The sequence below is a fragment of the Coregonus lavaretus genome (assembly GCF_964263955.1).
Source record: "Coregonus lavaretus genome assembly, chromosome: 5".
NCBI lineage: Eukaryota > Metazoa > Chordata > Actinopteri > Salmoniformes > Salmonidae > Coregonus > Coregonus lavaretus.
In genome coordinates this window covers 54222215-54244872 of record NC_139992.1, presented here as the reverse complement: position 1 = coordinate 54244872, position 22658 = coordinate 54222215, and the positions used below count along the sequence as shown (strand labels likewise).

Genomic DNA, 22658 nt, shown 5'->3' with positions numbered 1-22658 from the left:
AATATGATCAGAAAACTACAGGTGGGTTATACTGTATACAGTGCCTTGCAAAAGTATTCAGACCCCTTGGATTCCTTTACAATTTTCGAAAGCCTCATAAAAAAGGGCAGTGATTGGTAGATGGATAACAATAACAGACATTGAATATTTATTTAAGCATGGTCTGGTTAATATTTATGCTTTGAGGTGCCACCCAGACACCTCAAAGATACAGTCATCCTTCTGAACTGAGCTGCAAGACAGGAATGAAACTGCTCAGAGATGTTACCATGAGGCCATTGTTGATTTAAAAATGGCTACAGAGTTCAATGGCTGTGATGGGAGAGAACTGAGGATGGATCAACAACATTGTAGTGACTCCACAATCATGACCTAAATGAAAGAAGAACACAAATATACAAAATATGCATCTTATATGCGACAAGGCACTAAAGTAAAAAAACATGGCAAAGGAATACACATTGTTGCCTAAATGCAAAACCCTATGTTTGGGGCAAATCCAACACATCACTGAGTAACTCCCTCCTTATTTCCAAGCATGGCTGCATCAAGGTATGGGTATGCTTGAGTTTTTCAAGATAAAGAGAAACGGAATAGAGCTAAGCACAGGCAAAATCCTAGAGGAAAACCTGCTTCAGTCTGCTTTACACCAGGCACTGGGAGAGGAATTCACCTTTCAGCAGGACAATAAACTAAAACACAAGGCCAAATCTACACTGGAGTTGCTTACCAAAAATACAGTGAATGTTTGAAAAACTATGGCAAGACTTGAAAATTGCTGTCTAGCCTTGATCCCCAACATCTTGACAGAGCTTGAATAATTCTTAAAAGAATAATTGCAAATATTGCACAATCCAGGTGTGCAAAGCTCTTAAAGACTTACCCAAGAAGACTCACAGCTGTAATTGCTGCCAAAGGTGTTTCTAAGTGAGCTTAATACTTATGCAATTACTTTATTTTATTTAAAATGTATCCATCTTTAAAAAACAAAACACATTTTTCTTTGACATTACAGAGTATTTTGGTAGATTGTTGACAAAAATTACAATGAAATCAATTTTAATCCCACTATGTAACACAATTACATGTGAAGAAATCCAATGGGTCTGAATACATTTGCAAGACACTGTAGATAGCTGAAAATGACTCTCCATAATGTATTTTATTAGTCATCTCAGGGATCAGGTTTCAAAATGTCACTGAGAAGCAATTTACGGTTTTGCTCATCACTAAATAGTCAATCAGTGGCGTTTAAGATTAGGGAAGATTATATTTTATTTTGATTTTTTATGAGCATGGCCTTATTTCTATTACAGCATATTGGATGACTTTCATTCATATTCCAAAACAAGAGTTTCTATTGGAAAAATTCAGGTAGGTCTATCCCCGTTTTGTTCCGTTTGCTTCCGTTTAAGATTTTTTTTTCAACAGAATCGACAGAATGAATACACCCCTGATCACCCGCACACACACAGTTCACTTTCATAGCAGCCACATACAAACAGCATCATCACTTTGCTCATTGTATAATTCCTTCTCACATCTACGCGCTCTCCTGCTCTCACCTTTTCCCTTCGCTTGTGGACATCAATGCAGCGGTCTGTGAACAGGCGAAAAAAACTATCCAAGCCAAACCTTCATACCATAACCGCTAACTGCTACACACAGCCTACATTGTTGTCACCATATTAGCTAACGTCATAGTCAACATACACTATGTATACAAACGTATGTGGACACCCCTTCAAATTAGTGGATTCGGCTATTTCAGCTACACCCGTTGCTGACAGGTGTCTAAAATTGAACACACAGCCATGCAATCTCCATAGACAAACATTGGCAGTAGAATAGCTTTAATGAAGAGCTCAGTGACTTTCAACGTGGCACCGTCATAGTATGCCACCTTTCCAACAAGTCAGTTCATAAAATGTTTGCCCTGCTAGAGCTGCCCTGGTCAACTGTAAGTGCTGTTATTGTGAAGTGGAAACGTCTAGGAACAACAACGGCTCAGCCTCAAAGTGGTAGGCCACACAAGCTCACAGAACGGTACCGCCTAGTGCTGAAGTGTGTAGCGGGTAAAAATCATCTGTCCTCAGTTGCAAAACTAACTACCGAGTTCCAAACTGCCTCTGGAAGCAACGCCGGCAGAATAACTGTTCTTCGGGAGCTTCCTGTAATGGATTTCCATGGCCGAGCAGCCGCACACAAGCCTAAGATCACCATGCCAAGCGTCGGCTGGAGTGGTGTAAAGCTTGCTACCATTGGACTCTGGAGCAGTGGAAACTCTTCCAACTTTGTGGCAACAGTTTGTTGGGGAAGGCCCTTTCAGCATGACAGTGCCCCCATGCACAAAGTGAGGTCCATACATAAACGGTTTGTCGAGATCAGTGTGGAATAATTTGACTGGCCTGCACAGAGCCCTGACCTCAACCCCATCGAACACCTTTGGGATGAACGCCGACTGCGAGCCAGGCCTAATCGCCCAACATCAGTGCCTGACCTTACTAATGCTCTTGTGGATGAATGGAAGCAAGTCCAAGCAGCAATGTTCCAACATCTAGTGGAAAGCCTTCCCAGAAGAGTGGAGGCTGTTATAGCAGCAAAGGGGGGACCAACTCCATATGCCCATGATTTTGGAATGAGATGTTCGACGAGCAGGTGTCCACATAATTTTGGTAATGTAGTGTAGATACTAGAACTAACGCGTTAGTAAACCCACGATAATCACGCAGTACAGTGTACAGCAAGCAGTTTAGCAGTTACACCGGCGGGCCCCGGTGGCAATAAATTAATAAAACCGAAAACGTACCTTGACTTGGAAGAATTCCAGTGTTGGATAGCCTTAGCCAGCTAGCTAACATAAATAACATTCCTCTCTGTTTGAGCCAGGTGTTTGAGTAGGCTAAATTAGCTAGCTGCATTAGCTAGCTAAGTAAGTGAAAATGAAATTGAAAAAAATGAAATGAAATATATCTAGCTCTCTCTCTCTGCTGCTTCTCCTTATTTCTTACGGAAATTAATCTGATCAAAACTGTTCAACTATTGTCTTTCTCTCTCTTTGAGTCAACTACTCAAGACATTTTGTACACTGCAGTGCTAGCTAGCTGTAGCTTATCCTTTCAGAACAAAATGTATTCTCTGATCGTTTGTCAGTTCATGCTGCAATAGCTCTGATAGATTGGAGGACGTCCTCCGGAAGTCGTCATAATTAAGTCTATGGAAGGGGTGAGAACCATGAGCCTCCTAGATTTTGTATTGAAGACAATGTACCCAAAGGAGGACAGAAAATAGCTGTCCTCAAGCTACACCATGGTGCTACACCAGAGAGTGTTGTTGAGGCTACTGTAGACCTTCATTGCAATCAAAACAGTGTGTTTTAATCAGTTATTTGGTGACATGTAAATACATGTAATATAGTTTTATCTAAAAATGATAACTTTCTTTATGTTTCACTATAATACAAAAAATAATGAAATTGACTGAGTAGGATGGTCCTCCCTTTCTCCTCTGAGGAGCCTCCACTGCAGTCAATAGACATGACATTTTAAAGTTACACAAACTGTGTAGGACATCACTAAATACTTCATAATAACAACCCAAATGTTAAATGTGCGAGTTACTGCCCTCAAAATGGCAAATTCCTATTATGTACAATGTTAAATAACGTTAATTTATGAGAACATTATTTTTGTGAACCAATGTTTCATTTAGGAAGAAACATGGTCTAGTCTTTCGGGGAAGGGCAGATAGAACAACATTGCTGATTTCATAGACAGACTACTTTTAGACTGTGAAACAACACATTTTTATCAACATTCAACGTTAATAGACATGTGTTTCTGGAGTGTGGTATTCCTTTAAAGGTATTTATCAATGGCAATTACACCTTCATGAATGTGCTGTGAATGCCTAATCTATGCTGTTAATAATTCCTTTATGTATGCAACCTTTAAAGGAAGTGTTTAAAAATGTTTTTTTGTGTATTTCCACTGGTTTTCTGAATATCAATTGCCATTATAGAGAAATAGTGTAGTACTCTGATGTTCTTCTCCCAAAGGACCCCCATCCTGAGGAGAGACCCACAAATTAAAAAGCCTGATTTAGCCACTGATATTACAAATTAAATACTGAGGCATAGGAAACACAGCAGAGCATTGCCATTATTTCTCTGGCATGTATTACCTTCACAAACATGCACACAACCATGTACACACATGGCTTGTACCAGACAGCGTATGCTGAGTGGATACTTTGAGGGCCAACCACTGAAAGAGTGCTCCATCCTCAGTGTCCAACACCATATATGCCAAGAACGCAGGTCTTGTACACACACAAGCACGTGTACTCACACGCACACACACACCCACACACACACACTCCTGACATATTCACCAGTGACTTGGCACGGCGGTAGATTATCCAGACTAGACTGTCTCCGACACTGTGTGTGTGTGTGTGTGTGTATGTGTGTGGATGTGTTCTTTCCTCTCTTTCTCCTAAGCTGCCAAACAGACACAACATCTGAAGTCATCACATGTATTGTCTGGCCCGCCCACCCTCTCTCTCTCGCTCTTTCTCTCTCTCTATCTCTCTCACTCACACGCACGAGCACACACAGACACACAGACTCACACACTGCTGAAGTCCAGTAAGTCATTAGATTGGTTCTGGAACATGACTCTGCAATTACCTCACATAAACAGGATGTCCTCATCGCCAGAGTAACTAATATAGAATGATAATGTGAACAGGGCCTGCTTTGGATTTATAGCCTGTTTGACTGCTGGGGGGAGGGAGAGAGGTCCATTTTCATGGATATTCTTAATGTTTTGTAGTCAAAGTACCCAACCTGACACACATCACAGGCTGGGAGTGTCCCTGGAGCATTTAGGGGTAAAGTGCACAATGGCGGTATGAAGTATATGGGATATTGACGTCGGTAACGCTCCGGGTGCCAGCTCACTCCCTGCAGATTTCTCCCTGTCAGTTCAGGGATTCGAACCGGCAACCCTCCTCTTACCAGCCATTCTCTGTAACGTTGAGGCCCCATCGCTATTAATTTAATGTTGTGGCTCTATTTGGACTGTGTTTTGATTGTTCTGACTGTGTTGTGTCTATTTGGACTGTGCTGTGAATATGTCTCCTGTTCTGTGTGTTTCAGGGCTTGTACCAGACAGCGTATGCTGAGTGGATCCTTTGAGGGCCAACCACTGAAAGAGCGCTCCATCCTCAGTGTCCAACACCATATACGCCAAGAACGCAGGTCTTGTAGACACACAAGCACGTGTACTCACACGCGGGCACACACACACACACACACACACACACACACACACACACTGATGTGCATGCAAAAACAGGCGAGCATGTACACCACGCACATATACACACACACAATCTCACACCAACGGTATATTTCAAAGCTCTGTCTTAACCTTTGACCCTGTGCTCTCTCTCCAGGTCTCTGAGACATGGCTCCACTAGTCAGAGGATCAGCAGAGGAAAGTCCCTGGAGACACTCACACAGGATGTGAGAAACACACACACACACACACACACACACACTGTTAGGAATGGTGTTATTTAATGCTTAGTCGCACAGGACACTTCCATTTCCACATCCCATCCCTAGGATGCAGCAACCCAGGGTCAGATGCTTGGCGAGCACCAGTAAGGCTTGATAAGTGATATCGGTGTCCTTGGTGTTAACCTACACTATTCTGTAAAATAACATACATTACTTTTCCTGCAGGCACAAAATCCTCTCACAGGCTCTCACTTTTGCCTACTTAACTGCCTGCTGATGAGCCATCAATGGGCTTCCCATTGTATTCAAATTGTTGGGTAGGTTAGGCCCCCAGAACATTCACACATGCCCCAATGGACAATCAGCAAGAAGTTGTCTGGACTTCACAAAGCCGCGGAAGTGAATTCCACACAGTTTCAATGTTATTAATTCAAACTGATATCGGTTCGAAAAAATGCAACTGATATTGTTTTCCATATTGGTGCCCATCACTAATAATTACTGTGTGTCTGTATGTGGGTGTTGTGTGGGTGATTGGCATCTTACCTTTTGTCATGGCATGCATATTTGTTTCTTTTTGTACATATTATTATTTTGTCACCATGAACATTGCATGCTGCTTGGGCTGGCCGACTAGCGAGAGTCAGAGCAGAGATCGCACTGGCACCCGGTAAGTACACTATCTCCCTAGGACATGCATTCAACACCGGTCCACTCACTCTTACTTTCACGTCACATACACACAGTTATATCAGGTTATGGACCAGGTAGTCAGGCTAGGACCCCTAGACATAGCGAAATGAGATATACAGCTCTGGAAAAAATTTAAGAGACCACTGAAAAAAAGTTTATCTGGTTTTACTATTTATAGGTATGTGTTTGGGTGTAATTAACATTTTTGTTTTATTCTATAAACTACTGACAACATTTCTCCCAAATTCCAAATAAAGATATTGTCATTTAGAGCATTTATTTGCAGAAAATGACAACTGGTCAAAATAACAAGAAAATAAGTTCATGTTCATTTTTCAACAACACAATAGTAATGTTTTATCTTAGGAAGAGTTCAAAAATCAATATTTGGTGGAATAACCCTGATTTTCAATCACAGCTTTCATGCATCTTGGCATGCTCTCCACCAGTCTTTCACATTGATGTTGGGTGACTTTATGCCACTCCTGGCGCAAAAATTCAAGCAGCTCGGCTTTGTTTGATGGCTTGTGACCATCTATCTTCCTCTTGATCACATTCCAGAAGTTTTCAATGGGGTTCAGGTCTGGAGATTGGGCTGGCCATGACAGGGTCTTGATCTGGTGGTCCTCCATCCACACCTTGATTGACCTGGCTGTGTGGCATGGCGCATTGTCCTGCTGGAAAAACCAATCCTCAGAGTTGGGGAACAATGTCAGAGCAAAAGGAGTTTTCTTACAGGACAACCTTGTACGTGGCTTGATTCATGCGTCCTTCACAAAGACAAATCTGCCTGATTCCAGCCTTGCTGAAGCACTCCCAGATCATCACCGATCCTCCACCAAATTTCACAGTGGGTGTGAGACACTGTGGCTTGTAGGCCTCTCCAGGTCTCCGTCTAACCATTAGATGACCAGGTGTTGGGCAAAGCTGAAAATTGGACTCATCAGAGAAGATAACCTTACTCCAGTCCTCTACGGTCCAATCCTTATGGTATTTTGCAAACCTCAGCCTGGCTTTTCTTTGCTTCTCATTGATGAAGGGCTTTTTTCTAGCTTTGCACGACTTCAGCACTGCCCCTAGGAGCCTGTTTCAAACCGTCCTCGCCGTGCACTTCACCCCAGCTGCCGTTTGCCATTCTTTTTGTAGGTCACTTGATGTCATCCTACGGTTGTGGAGTGACATTCGAATGAGTTGGCGGTCATCCCGGTCAGTAGAGAGTCGTTTTCGCCCTCTGCCGGTCTGTAGCTTTGTTGTCCCCAATGTCTGCTGCTTGACCTTGTTCTTATGAACCGCCGTCTTTGAAATGTTAAGGATGGAAGCAACCTGACGCTCACTGTATCCCTAGTAAAGCCAGAATTTAACCCTTCTTTTCCTCACTCAAAACTTTCCTTTTCAACTCTTTTGGCATGGTCAATAGTTATTTTTTGATTAATATTACTTTTGAGGTACTATTAGCAATGTTTTTGCCATCCAGCTGGTCCTATTGCAAGAGGATAGTGATGACCACAGCAGTGGTTTTATACTTTTCCTCGTTAAATAAGATTTGGTTCAGGTGATCACCTAATCAGTACCTAATTCAGTAGAATGAGGTGTGCCTGTATTGGAATTCAACAGACACTGGAATGGAATGGCTGTCATACATGTAGAGATGCTGATTGAAGAAAAATTTGCAGTGGTCTCTTAATTTCTTCCAGAGCTGTATTTGTAGGCTGGCTAGATGGTTTCGTAACACATACACACACTCACACACACCCTGACCCTTCTTTCCTCTCCCCTGTAGCATTCCAGTACAGTGCGTTATCGTAACGCCCAGCGAGAAGATAGTGAGATCAAGATGATCCAGGAGAAAAAGGAGCAGGCCGAGATGAAGCGGTATACACACACACACACACACACACACACACACACATACACACATACACACACACACACACACACACACACACACACACACACACACACACACACACACACACACACACACTCAGACACACTCTCTCACACACATACACACACACTCACACACACACAAACACTCTCACACACACACACACACACACACACACACACACACACACACACACACACAAACATGCACACACATAGGGTGTTGTACCCAGTACAGAACCACAGAACAGGCCAATCACCAATTTACAGTGAATCATCAATCTACAACCCTTTCACGTTTTCCCACTCTCAGCAACTTAAGTCCTTTGCTCCACCCTTGAACCCTTGAAGTTTGCTTCATTATTTGTTTGACAAATTACCCTGCACTTTAAGGACATAATGAAATGGGCATGCCTTATTTTCCTGAGTTACATCTTCCTATGTGTTGTTAGCATTGTGTCTGTTGACATTGTTTCTGTGTGTGTGTGTGTGTGTGTGTGTGTGTGTGTGTGTGTTTGCGTGTGCGTGTGCGCGCGTGTGTGTATGTGTAAATTTGTTTGTTTGTGTGTGTGTGTGAGCAGGAAGGTCCAGGAAGAGGAACTGAGGGAGAACCATCCTTACTTTGATAAACCTCTCTTCATTGTGGGGAGAGAGCATCGCTTCAGAAACTTCTGTAGGACAGTAGTGCGGGCACGCTTCAATGCGTAAGTCAAGCCAATTACTTGCCCTCAGGCTGTAGACCAGGGGAGAACGACTGCCCCCTCTCAATGAAGCCACGGAAGTTCAAGGCAGACCACGGTACTGCAGGCATTATTTGCAGAAAACAGGATTCCCCATTATAGTGAATAGAAAGATGGCAATCTTTGTGGTCAATCTTGGTATAAATATTACTATTTTGAAGACAATCATCGTACCAATAATTGATTCTATTACACCAGATGGTCCTTGAACGGATTATTGTTCAATCGCACACAGAATAAGTTATGATTATAATTTAGTTGCTGACGGTAGCCTACAGTATCCTGGTTGGACTTCAACTTCAGTTACTCAATGAGAGGGTCAGCACTGAGCTAGCCTGCAACGCCACTTCCTGGAGTAGCTCAAACTGTGCATGTTATGTCTCCATGACACTCCATCTTAACCGACTTCCTTGGGCTTCAATGCTCTACTAATGGACTATCTATTCAATGGACTACCTGCATTGACCCTTTTATTTAATGCATATTTTTGCACTGACTATTCACACTCACAGGACTCCACACAGTCACACACACACACACACACACACACACACTTCATTTGCTCACACACACATAACACACACACACATTCATACTTACTCTACACACACGCACACCCACTCACATACAATCATCATATACACTACTGCTACTCTGTTTATTAAATATCCTGACGCCTAGTCACTAGGGATGTAACGATTCACTGAAACCCATCGGTCCCAGATTCAAATGTTTAAGATATGACTGCATCGGTCCGCGAACCCCAAAACCGATCCAAATGTAGCATGCATCGGTCAGAAAATCGATTGAAATGTTACGAATCAACAATAAGAACTGTTTTGGGCTCATATTACTTTATTCTACCTTCCGAAAAAAGTTTTGCATGCCAACCAACCCTAGGGAAAATCAGTAGCCTAGTCAAATGTCGCACTTTGCCCAGCTCCGCGCTGAACAACGCGTAGATGGCCTGTTCCTAATCTTGCACATCTGTGCGGCACCTTCAGCATACAAATGCAAAAATGGCTTGTGCAATATTAGGCTTTATTAGTTGAGTGACAACCTATGTAATTTGTAAGGTTATTAGTATCTATGCACTGTTGAAAATTGTGTTTTACCAGAATAAAAGTAAGCTATACCTGCTGAACGGGGCTTACAATAGATTTTATTTTGATTGTTCAGGTTCACCATCAGCAATAGTTTTGGTGGTTCTGCTTTAAACAATCAGTGTATATGGGAATTTTTAGACATACAGGGTAAAGTTGATAATTTCATAACGAGGAATCACTTTTGCAAGGGGCACTGCATGGCCAAAGCGGGAGGAGAAAAGAAGCTCACTAAAAACGTCCAATTGGTCAAAATCATTTGATTTTGAGATGGGGTGAAATCCAAAGTTGTGCTACATATTCATTGGCTATGTCATAGCTAATTTGTAAACGATAAATATTGATAGATTACTAGCTCAAACACTTAATCTGCAAAAATGACAAGTTAATTAGTGGGTGATGGTGATTTCAGAACCAAAGTAGGGGGACAAAATACATAGGCTTCATTGCCCACCCTAATCTGATAGTGGGGTGGTAGATACCTAGTCTCCCTTATGGCTCAGATCAGGTGCCTACATAGTATACCCCATAGACATACATCATACACACACACACACACACACACACACACACACACACACACACACACACACACACACACACACACACACACATACACACAGCACACACACATACACACAGTACACACACACACACACACACACACACACACACACACACACATACACACACACACACACAGTACATACACACACACAGTACATACACACACAGTACATACACCATAGACATAAATTATTACAGTAAGATGCTGAGTGTGATGCTTCCCCTGCCCTCTCAGTGTTCTCCAGGCAGTGTTCTCTCACACCCTACAGATCTCCCCAGCAGCCCTGAAGCTATTTGACTGCGTGGGAAAGCCCTGGCTGTCTCTAACCCCTCTATTGATCTAACACACACACAAGTCAGCTCAGACAGATCTAGCTCAGAGAGGCCCACCTCATGAGCTCCATCAGCAGCAGATTTTAATTTAAAATGGAAAATGAATGTGTTTATGCAACTGTTAGTGCATCGAACCGACTCGATTAATTCTCCAATCAAACCGAATCCCACCTAATCATTTTAAACTAAAACTGATAATTCCTGTATCATATCGGAGCCCTTTATCTAGATACGTATTGAATTGTCTTGAAAGGGAAAAATGCACATGACTACTAGTCACCTTACCCCTATACATCAATCAATCAAATGTATTTATAAAGCTTTTTCATCAGCAGTTGTCACAAAGTGCTTATACAGAAACCCACCCTAAAACCCCAAAGAGCAAGCAATGCAGATGTAGAAGCACGGTGGCTAGGAAAAAATCCCTAGAAAGGCAGGAAACTAGGAAAAAACCTAGTGAAGAACCAGGCTTTGAGGGGTGGCCAGTCCTTTTCTGGCTGTGCCGGGTGGAGATTATAAGAGCCAGTAAGGCTAGATCGTTCTTTAAGATTTACAAACGTAATAGATGACCAGCAGAGTCAAATAATAATCACAGTGGTTATAGAGGGTGCAACAGGTCAGCACCTCAGGAGTAAATGTCAGCTGGCTTTTCATAGCCGAGCATTCAGAGGTTGAGACAGCAGGTGCGGTAGAAAGAGAGAGGGCGAGAGAGGGAGAGGAAGAGAGAGTGTTTAAACAGCAGGTCTGGGACAAGGTAGCACGTCCAGTGAACAGGTCAGGGTTCCATAGCCGCAGGCAGAACAGCAGAAACTGGATCAGCAGCACGACAAGGTGGACTGGGGACAGGGACAGCCAGGATTGGTCAGGTCAGGTAGTCCTGAGTCATGGTCCTAGGGCTCAGGTCCTCCGGGAGGGGAGAGAGAGTGAGATGGGAGAATTAGAGGGGGCATACCTAAGATCACACAGGACACCAGATAAGACAGGAGAATTACACCAGATAGGACAGACTGACCCTAGCCCCCCGGCACATAGACTATTGCAGCACAGATACTGGAGACTGAGACGGGGGTTCGGGAGACACTGGCCCCATCCAAAGTTACTCCCGGACAGTGCCAACCAGGCAGGATATAACCCCACCCATTTTGCCAAAGCTCAGCCCCCACACCACCAAATTGATATCAACATATACTACCCTGAGACAAGGCCAAGTATAGCCCGCAAAGATCTCCCCCACCGCAAGAGCCCGAGGGGGCACAAAATCGGACAGGAAGATCACATCAGTGACTCAACCCACTCAAGTTGAGTATAGCGAAAAAAGTCTGGCATGACGGGATGCACCCCCTCATAGGGACGGCAAGTCAGTGACTCAGCCCCCGTAATAGGGTCAGAGGCAGAGAATCCCGGTGGAGAGAGGGGAGCCGGCTAGGCAGGTTCACCTTTGCACCCCTGGGCCAGACTACACTCAATCATAGGACCTACTGAAGAGATGAGTCTTCAGTAAAGACTTAAAGATTGAGACCGAGTCTGCGTCTCTCACATGGATCTGCAGATCATTCCATAAAAATGTAGCTCTATAGGAGAAAGCCTTGCCTCCAGCTGTTTGCTTAGAAATTCTAGGGACAATAAGGAGGCCTGCGTCTTGTGACCGTACCGTGTGTGTAGGTATGTACAGCAGGACCAAATTGGAGACATTTGTAGGAGCAAGTCCATATAATGTTTTGTTTTTAGCAGTAAAACCTTGAAATCAGGCCTGGCCTGAACAGGAAGCTAGAGGTTAGCACTGGAGTAATATTATACAATTTTTTTGGTTCTAGTCAAGATTCTAGCAGCCATATTTAGCACTAGCTGAAGTTTATTTAGTGCCTTATCCAGGAAGCCGGAGAGTAGGGCATTGCAGTAGTCTAATGTTGAAGTGGCAAAAGTATGGATTAGCTTTTCTGCATACTTTTTTGACAAAAAGTTTCTGATTTTTGCAATGTTACTAAAATGAAAGAAAGCTGCTCCTTAAGTATTTTTTTAATATGTTTGTCAAAAGACATATCAGGGTCCAGAGTAACTCCGAGGTCCTTCACAGTTTTATTTGAGACAACTGTACAACCATCGAGATTTGTCAGATCCGACAGCAGAACTCTTTGTTTCTTGGGACCTAGAACTAGCATCTCTGTTTTGTCCGAGTTTAAAAGTAAAACATTTGCCACTATCCCCTTCTTTATTTCTGAAACACAGGCTTCCACCGTAGGCAATTTTGGGGCTTCACCATGTTTCATCGAAATATACAGCTGTGTGTCGTCTGTAGAGCAGTGAAAGTTGACATTGTGTTACAGCCTGAAGTCAAAATTGATTAAATTGATTTCTCTCACCCATCTACACGCAATACTCCATAATGACAAAGTAGAAACATGTTTTTGCAAATGTATTGAAAATGAAATACATAAATATCTAATTTACATAAGTATTCACACCTCTGAGTCAATACATATTAGAATCACCTTTGGCATTCAGCTCACTTAGAAACATATTTGGCAGCAATTACAGGTGTGAGTCTTCTTGGGTAAGTCTCTAAGAGCATTGCACATGTGGATTGTACAATATTTGCACATGATTATAAAAAAAAATCTTCAAGCTCTGTCAAGTTGGTTGTTGATCATTGCTAGTAGCCATGTTCAAGTCTTGCAATAGAGTTTCAAGGCGATTTATGTCAAAACTGTAACTAGGCCACTCAGGATCATTCAATTTTGTCTTGGTTAGCAACTCCAGTGTATGTTTGGCCTTGTGTTTTAGGTTATTGTCCTGTTAAAAGGTGAATGTTTCTCCCAGTGTCTTTTGGAAAGCAGACTGAACCAGGTTTTCCTCTAGGATTTTGCCTGTGCTTAGCTCTATTCCTTTTCTTTTTATCCTAAAAAACTCCCTAGTCCTGCTGATGACAAGCATAGCCATAACATGATGCATCCACCACCATGCTTGAAAATATGAAGTGGTACTCAATGATATGTTGTGTTGGATTTGCCCCGAACATAACTATATCCGGACATGTATTCAGGACATGAAGTTCATTTCTTTGCCAATCTTTTTTCAGTTTTACTTTAGTGCCATATTGCAAACAGGATGCATGTTTTGGAATATTTGTATTCTGTACAAGCTTCCTTCTTTCCATGCTGTCTTTTCGGTTAGTATTGTGGATTAACTACAATGTTGTTGATCCATCCTCAGTTTTCTCTTATCGCAGCCATCCAATTATGTAACTGTTTTAAAGTCACCATTGGCCTCATGCTGAAATCCCTGAGTGGTTTCCTTCCTCTCTGGCAACTGAGTTAGGAAGGACGCCTGTATCTTTGTAGTGACTGGGTGTATTGATACCCCATCCAACGTGTAATTAAAAACTGCACCATGCTTAAAGGGATATTAATTGTCTGATACATTTTTATTTTTACCAATTAAGCAAATTTTTACTCCTGAATTTATTTAGGCTTGTCATAACAAAAGGGTTGAATGCTTAATGACTCAAGACATTTCAGCTTTTCATTTTTAGTTAATTTGTCAACATTAAAATAAAAAAACATAATTACACTTTGATATTAGTGGTTATTGTGTGTTGGCCAGTGACACACAATCTTAATTTAAGCCATTATAAATTAAGGCTGTAACAAAACAAAATGTGGAAAAAGTTAAGGGGTGTGAATACTTTCTGAAGGCACTGTATGTAATGAAAACAATAGTGGTCCTAGAACGGAACCTTGAGGAACACCGAAACGTACCATTGTTTTGTCAGAGGACAAACTATCCACAGAGACAAACTGATATCTTTCCGACAGATAAGATCTAAACTAGGCAAGAACTTGTCTGCATAAGCCAATTAGGGTTTACAATCTCTCCAAAAGAATGTGGTGATCGATGGTTTTGAAAGTGACACTAAGGTCTAGGAGCATGAGGACAGAAGTAAAGCCTTAGTCTGACGCCATTAAAATGTCATATCAACCCTTACCACTTCAGTATCCCTGCACATTGTAAATATGGTCTTGGCACTGACCCTGTCTGTATATAGCTTACTTACTTTCTCGTGTTCTTTTTATTTATATTTCTCGTGTGTTTTTGTTCTACTTTACATTATTTTGTAGTACTACTGATATTGATTACTGCAATGTTGGGAAAGAGCTTGCAAGACCATAATTGGTTAGAAAATTAAATACAAGTTTAATTTAAGGACCAAATGATTGACAGCCGTCCCATATAGATTGCAAAATAGTTAGGAAGAGATTTTTGACATACTCATTCCATTGCAAATGGTTAATGAACTGATATGCAAAAAGACGCCGGACTCAAAACTTATAATTTTTCAATTTAAATTATTATACAAAATTCTTGCTACCAATAGAATGTTATTTATATGGGGGATACAATCTTCCCAGCTTTGCAGATTTTGCTGCGAAGAGACATAATCATTTGTTTTGGTACTGTCCATTTGTAGCTTGTTTATGGTCATAGGTCCAGGAATGGCTGAAGGATTGCAATATTTACCTGGAGCTAACCCTGCAGATAGCACTACTGGGTGATCTGAAAAGTCATAGTCAATCGATCAATAATATAATAATACTTTTAGCAAAACAATTTATTTTCAATTTACAATTTGTAGAAACAATGAGAATAGAAGGGTTCAGAACTTTTGTGAAACATCACAGTACAGTTGAAAAATATATGGCAAATAGAAATCCAATATGGATGGTATTAACAGATAGATTGGAGGGGTTGAATTGAATTGAGCTGAAGATTGGGACTAATAACAACTAATAACAACAAGATAACTAATGTAAAACATACTATGTCCATAATAAGTATACAGGTTATAGGTTAAGAACTTTTGTGAAAGAGCACAGTTTGAAAGATATGGCATATAGAAGCAAACCGAATGGACATCATGAAAATTATCAGAGATGATGAGGGTAGAGGAAGTTCAGGAGTAAAAACAAACAAAATAGAACTATTGTAAAATTGACTGTGTCCATAAAATGTATATAGTATGTATAAGCTGGAAGTAGAGGCCTAATGTTGTTCACTATTTTACTCCAATTAGGGGATGGGTGGTGGGGTTGGAAAGTAATAAAGGATTTTTTTTTTTTTTTTTAAAGGATATGTGTATATGTATATGTATTTATATGTATGTATATATATATATATATATATATATATATATATATATATATATATATATATATATATATATATATATATATATATACACACACATACACTACCGTTCAAAAGTTTGGGGTCACTTAGAAATGTCCTTGTTTTTGAAAGACAATAAAAAAAAATTGTCCATTAAAATAACATCAAATTGATCAGAAATACAGTGTAGACATTGTTAATGTTGTAAATGGCTATTGTAGCTGGAAACAGCTGATTCTTAATGGAATATCTACTTAGGCGTACAGAGGCTTATCAGCAACCATCAGTCCTGTGTTCCAATGGCACGTTGCATTTGCTAACCAAGTTTATCATTTTAAAAGGCTAATTGATCATTAGAAAACCCTTTTGCAATTATGTTAGCACAGCTGAAAAATTTGCTGATTAAAGAAGCAATAAAACTGGCCTTCTTGAGACTAGTTGAGTATCTGGAACATCAGCAAATGTGGGTTCGATTACAGGCTCAAAATGGCCAGAAAAAAATGTTCTTCTGAAACTCGTCGTTCTATTCTTGTTCTGAGAAATGAAGGCTATTCCATGCGAGAAATTGCCAAGAAACTGAAGATCTCGTACAACGCTGTGTACTACTCCCTTCACAGAACAGCACAAACTGTCTCTAACCAGAATAGAAAGAGGAGCGGGAGGCCCCGGTGCACAGCTGAGCAAGAGGACAAACACATTAGAGTGTCTAGTTTGAGAAACAGACGCCTCACAGGTCCTCAACTGGCAGCATCATTAAATAGTACCCGCAAAACACCAGTCTCAACGTCAACAGTGAAGAGGCGACTCCGGGATGCTGACCTTCTAGGCAGAGTTGCAAAGAAAAAGCCATATTTCAGACTGGTGTAGCAAGCGGCAACAGTAAGAGACTTATTTCTGGAAAGATGGATTTTTAGAAGTAGAAGCTCAAACTGTTTGGGCACAGACCTGGATAGTATGATAGAGCTCTGCAGTAGATTGCAACTCCGCCCCCTTTGGCAGTTATATCTAGATGGAAAATGTTGTCGTTCGGAATGGAAATTTCTGAATTTTTGGTGACCTTCCTAAGCCAAGATTCAGACACTGCTAGAACATCAGTGTTGGCAGAGTGTGCTAACGCAGTGAATAACTCAAACTTGGGGAGGAGACTTCTGATGTTAACATGCAAGAAACCAAGGCTTTTACGGTTACAGAAGTCAACAAATGATAGCGCCTGGGGGGGTAGGAGTGATACTGGGGGCTACAGGGCCTGGGTTAACCTCTACATCACCAGAGGAACAGAGGAGGAATAGAATAAGGATACGGCTAAAGGCTTTAAGAACTGTCTTCTAGTGCGTTGGGTACAGAGAAAAGGGGCAGATTTCCGGGTGTTGTAGAATAGATCCAGGGCATTATGTACAGACAAGGATATGCAAGGATATGAGTACAGTGGAGGTACACCTAAGCATTTGGGTAACTATGAAAGAGATAGCATCACTGGAGGTACCGATTGAGCCGGTCTCCGCGTGTATGGGGGGTGGGACAAAGGAGCTCTCTGAGGCTGGTTGAGCTGAACTTGGGGCTCTACAGTGAAATTGTATAATAAGAACTAATCCAAACAGCAATAGGCTAGGCATATTGACATGGGAGAGAGGCATAACGCAATCACAGGTGTTATTCGAGAGGGCTAAAACAACAACTGGTAATGGCGATGAAAGTTTGGGCTGAGGCTAAACAGATAAACAGGATGGGGTACCGTGTAAAGGAACAGTCCAGCAGGCATTAGCTGTGTAGCTGAGTGATCATAAGGTCCAGTGAACAGCACTAAGTAAGTCTGGGAGCAGATCGTAGGCTGCTAAAGCACAGGCGAGCAGGAGGCACTGCTGTTGATTGCGCGTGCTAGCGGGCCGGGGCTAGCAGATGGATCTTCGTGGTCGTCGCAACGGGAAGCCTTTTGAAACCACATCAGATGATAACATCGGCAGACCAGTCGTGATGGATCGGCGGGGCTCTGTGTCGACACTAGGAGGTCCCGTCCGGTTGACAGAGAGGTAGATAGCCGGGAGATGGGCCTGGCTCGAGGCTAGCTCAAGGCTAACTGGTACGTCGGGAAGATGTGTGTGACACTCTGGCTCTAGGACTTGTATATGTGAGCCAGGGTGTATCTCATTTGGTGGTGTTGGGGATGGGTGAGTTTCATTTTGTTTGTATTTAGTGGTGATTGGTTAATGACTCCCAATCGGAGGTAACGAGTGTCAGCTGTCGGCTCGTTATCTCTGATTGGGAGCCATATATATTCTGTGTGTTTTCACCTTTGTTTTGTGGGTTATTGTTTCTGTGTTGCTGTTAGTCTGTATCAGTATTTTGAACTTCACGTATCGTCATTTGTTGTTTTCTTCGTGGTTGCTTTATTAATAAAGTCATCATGTTCACTCCACGCGCTGCGTATTGGTCCGCTCCTTCAGACGATCGTGACAGAATAACCCACCACAAGAGGACCAAGCGGCGTAACAAGCGGCAACAGGACCTACCTACACAGGATTTATGGACGCCTCCAAAAGATTCATGGACATGGGAGGAGATACGGGCTGGAAAGGGTCCTTGGGCACAACCGGAGGAATATCACCGCCCTCGTGAAGAGCAGGAGGCAGCTGCAGCCGAGAGGAGGTGGTATGAGGAGGAATATCACCGCCCTCGTGAAGAGCTGGAGGCAGCTGCAGCCGAGAGGAGGTGGTATGAAGAGGAAGCGCGGAGTCGAGGCTGGAAGCCCGTGGTTACTCCCCAAACATTTTTTGGGGGGGGGCACATGGCTTGGGCGCCTGGGCAGCAGGAGGCTGCCACAGGGAGAGCTGGAGAGAAGGCTATCGGATTACGGGAGCCATTGGCGAGTAGAGGGAGGGAAGTTGTTGTGGCACGGCATGAGAGACTGAAGTGTGTTACCAGTCCGGTCCGGCCCGTTCCTGATCCCCAGTTAAGGCCAGTGGTGTGTGTTCCCGGTACGGACCGGCCTGTTCCTGCTCCACGCACGAATCCTACGGGGTGCGTCACCAGTCGGCCAGAGTCTGCCGTCTGCCCAACGGCGCCTGAACTGGCCGTCTGCCCAACGGCGCCTGAACTGCCCGTCGGCCCTATGGCGTCTGAACTGCCCGTCTGTCAAGCGCTGCATAAGCCGCCCGTCTGTACTGAGCCTGCAAAGCCGCCCGTCTGCCATGAGCCTTCAGAGCCGTCCGCCAGATCGGAGCCGCTAGAGCCTTCCGCCAGACAGGAGCCGCTAGAGCCTTCCGCCAGACAGAATCATACACCTGCTATGGAATCAGCAGGAGCCGACGCAACCCATACTAGACTGGAAGCTCAGGTTCGGGACCAGAAAGAGCAGCTCCTGCAGATGGGAGCCGCCCTGCTGGAGGTGATGACTGCAATCCGAGGCTGGGGTCCGCCTTCACCGCCAGCCTCCCAGCCAGCACCATCAGCCAGCCATGAGCAGCCAGATCTGTCAACCAGCCATGAGCAGCCAGATCCGTCAGCCAGCCATGAGCAGCCAGATCCGTCAGCCAGCCATGAGCAGCCAGATCCGTCAGCCAGCCATGAGCAGCCAGACCCGTCAGCCAGCCATGAGCAGCCAGATCCGTCAGCCAGCCATGAGCAGCCAGATCCGTCAGCCAGCCATGAGCAGCCAGATCCGTCAGCCAGCCATGAGCAGCCAGATCCGTCAGCCAGCCATGAGCAGCCAGATCCGTCAGCCAGCCATGAGCAACCAGATCCGTCAGCCAGCCAGGATCCGCCAGAGCCGTCCAGCCAGGATCCGCCAGAGCCGTCCAGCCAGGATCCGCCAGAGCCGTCCAGCCAGGATCCGCCAGAGCTGTCCAGCCAGGATCCGCCAGAACCGTCTAGCCAGGATCCGCCAGAGCCGTCCAGCCAGGATCCGCCAGAGCCGTCCAGCAAGGATCCGCCAGAGCCGTCCAGCCAGGATCCGCCAGAGCCGTCCAGCCAGGATCCGCCAGAGCCGTCCAGCCAGGATCCGCCAGAGCCGTCCAGCCAGGATCCGCCAGAGCCGTCCAGCCAGGATCCGCCAGAGCCGTCCAGCCAGGATCCGCCAGAGCCGTCCCGCCAGGATCCGCCAGAGCCGTCCCGCCAGGATCCGCCAGAGCCGTCCAGCCTGGATCCGCCAGAGCCGTCCCGCCAGGATCCGCCAGAGCCAGCCAGCCAGGATCCGCCATCTAGTCAGGTGCTGCCCCTTAGCCCGGTGCTGCCCCTTAGTCCGGTGCTGCCCTTTAGCCCGGTGCTGCCCCTTAGTCCGGTGCTGCCCCTGAGTCCGGTGCCGCCCCTTAGCCCGGTGCTGCCCCGTAGTCCGGTACTGCCCCTTAGCCCGGTGCTGCCCCTTAGTCCTGTACTGCCCTTTAGTCCGGTACTGCCCCGTAGTCCGGTGCTGCCCCTTAGTCCGGTGCTGTCCCTTAGCCCGGTGCTGCCCCTTATCCCGGTGCTGCCCCTTATCCCGGTGCTGCCCCTTAGGCCGATGCTGCCCCTTAGTCCGGTGTTGCCCCTTAGTCCAGGTGGGGTTAGTTGGAGGGTGGTCATTGGGAGGAGGCTACCGAAGCAGGTTGTGACTGTGGTGGGGTGGGGATCACGACCGGGGCCAGAACCGCCACCATGGACAGACGCCCACCCAGACCCTCCCCTAGTCCTGATGTTGGTGCGCCCGGAGTTCGCACCTTTAGGGGGGGGTACTGTGACACTCTGGCTCTAGGACTTGTATATGTGAGCCAGGGTGTATCTCATTTGGTGGTGTTGGGGATGGGTGAGTTTCATTTTGTTTGTATTTAGTGGTGATTGGTTAATGACTCCCAATCGGAGGTAACGAGTGTCAGCTGTCGGCTCGTTATCTCTGATTGGGAGCCATATATATTCTGTGTGTTTTCACCTTTGTTTTGTGGGTTATTGTTTCTGTGTTGCTGTTAGTCTGTATCAGTATTTTGAACTTCACGTATCGTCATTTGTTGTTTTCTTCGTGGTTGCTTTATTAATAAAGTCATCATGTTCACTCCACGCGCTGCGTATTGGTCCGCTCCTTCAGACGATCGTGACAATGTGATTAGCCAACAACAGCCATGCGGTTGCAGCTAGCTAGTTGCGATGGTCCGGTGTTAAGGTCCAGTGATTCAGTGATTCCGGCAGAAAATCCGATATGCTCTGGGTCGATAGCACGCTGTGCAGACTGGCCGATAATTGTCCAGGCTAGAGCTGTCTGGTAGGTAGTGCAGGCTATTGACGGTGGTGAAGACCGCTAACAGTGGCTAATAGCAAGTAGCTAGTTAGCTGGCTAGCTGGCTAGTTTCAGCCGTAGGTTCTTGATAAAAATAAAGAAATAATAGAATCCGTTCCACATTGGATGAGGTGGGTTGCAGGAAAGTAGATTTAGTTAAAGGATGGAAAGTGAGATAGAGAAATATATACGAATAAAAGACAAAAAACTAACAAAACTGGCTATTTACACGAGGACACAACACAATACACGACCGCACTACTACCCCATCTTGGATCACACATTTTGGATTGTCTAAGTGTGGAGGATTCTTTGACGAAAGCAAAGTTTGAAGGACACAATTATTATTTCAATTAAAAATCATTATTTCTAACGTTGTCAATGACTACATTTACTATAAGTTTTGCTATATTTCCTATTCAAATTCATTCCATGTATGTTTTCATGGAAAATAAGGAAATTTCTATATATATATATATATATATATATACAGTGAGGGAAAAAAGTATTTGATCCCCTGCTGATTTTGTATGTTTGCCCACTGACAAAGAAATGATCAGTCTATAATTTTAATGGTAGGTTTATTTGAACAGTGAGAGACAGAATAACAACAAAAAAATCCAGAAAAACGAATGTCAAATTTTTTTATAAAATAAGTATTTGACCCCTCTGCAAAACATGACTTAGTACTTGGTGGCAAAACCCTTGTTGGCAATCACAGAGGTCAGACATTTCTTGTAGTAGGCCACCAGGTTTGCACACATCTCAGGAGGGATTTTGTCCTACTCCTCTTTGCAGATCTTCTCCAAGTCATTAAGGTTTCGAGGCCGACGTTTGGCAACTCGAACCTTCATCTCCCTCCACAGATTTTCTATGGGATTAAGGTCTGGAGACTGGCTAGCCCACTCCAGGACCTTAATGTGCTTCTTCTTGAGCCACTCCTTTGTTGCCTTGGCCGTGTGTTTTGGGTCATTGTCATGCTGGAATACCCATCCACGACCCAATTTCAATGCCCTGGCTGAGGGAAGGAGGTTCTCACCCAAGATTTGACGGTACATGGCCCGTCCATCGTCCTTTTGATGCGGTGAAGTTGTCCTGTCCCCTTAGCAGAAAAACACCCCCAAAGCATAATGTTTCCACCTCCATGTTTGACGGTGGGGATGGTGTTCTTGGGGTCATAGGCAGCATTCCTCCTCCTCCAAACACGGCGAGTTGAGTTGATACCAAAGAGCTCAATTTTGGTCTCATCCACAACACTTTCACAGAGTTCTCCTCTGAATCATTCAGATGTTCATTGGCAAACTTCAGACGGGCCTGTATATGTGCTTTCTTGAGCAGGGGGACCTTGCGGGCGCTGCAGGATTTCAGTCCTTCACGGCGTAGTGCGTTAGCAATTGTTTTCTTGGTGA

At 44.1% G+C, this 22658-nt stretch overlaps 1 protein-coding gene across 3 annotated transcripts in view; it reads left to right on the top strand.

Annotated features, from left to right (window-relative positions):
- Window positions 1–22658, top strand: part of nalcn (sodium leak channel, non-selective) — a gene marked incomplete at both ends in the record, with an annotated part of 312014 nt that overhangs the window by 214549 nt on the left and 74807 nt on the right. For all 3 annotated transcript variants that reach the window (XM_084160991.1, XM_084160990.1, XM_084160992.1), the window contains 4 exons: window positions 5162–5263; window positions 5461–5530; window positions 8001–8092; window positions 8689–8811. In XM_084160991.1, the coding sequence (XP_084017117.1) occupies window positions 5162–5263; window positions 5461–5530; window positions 8001–8092; window positions 8689–8811 (387 nt within the window). The remainder of the gene's footprint in view (window positions 1–5161; window positions 5264–5460; window positions 5531–8000; window positions 8093–8688; window positions 8812–22658) is intronic.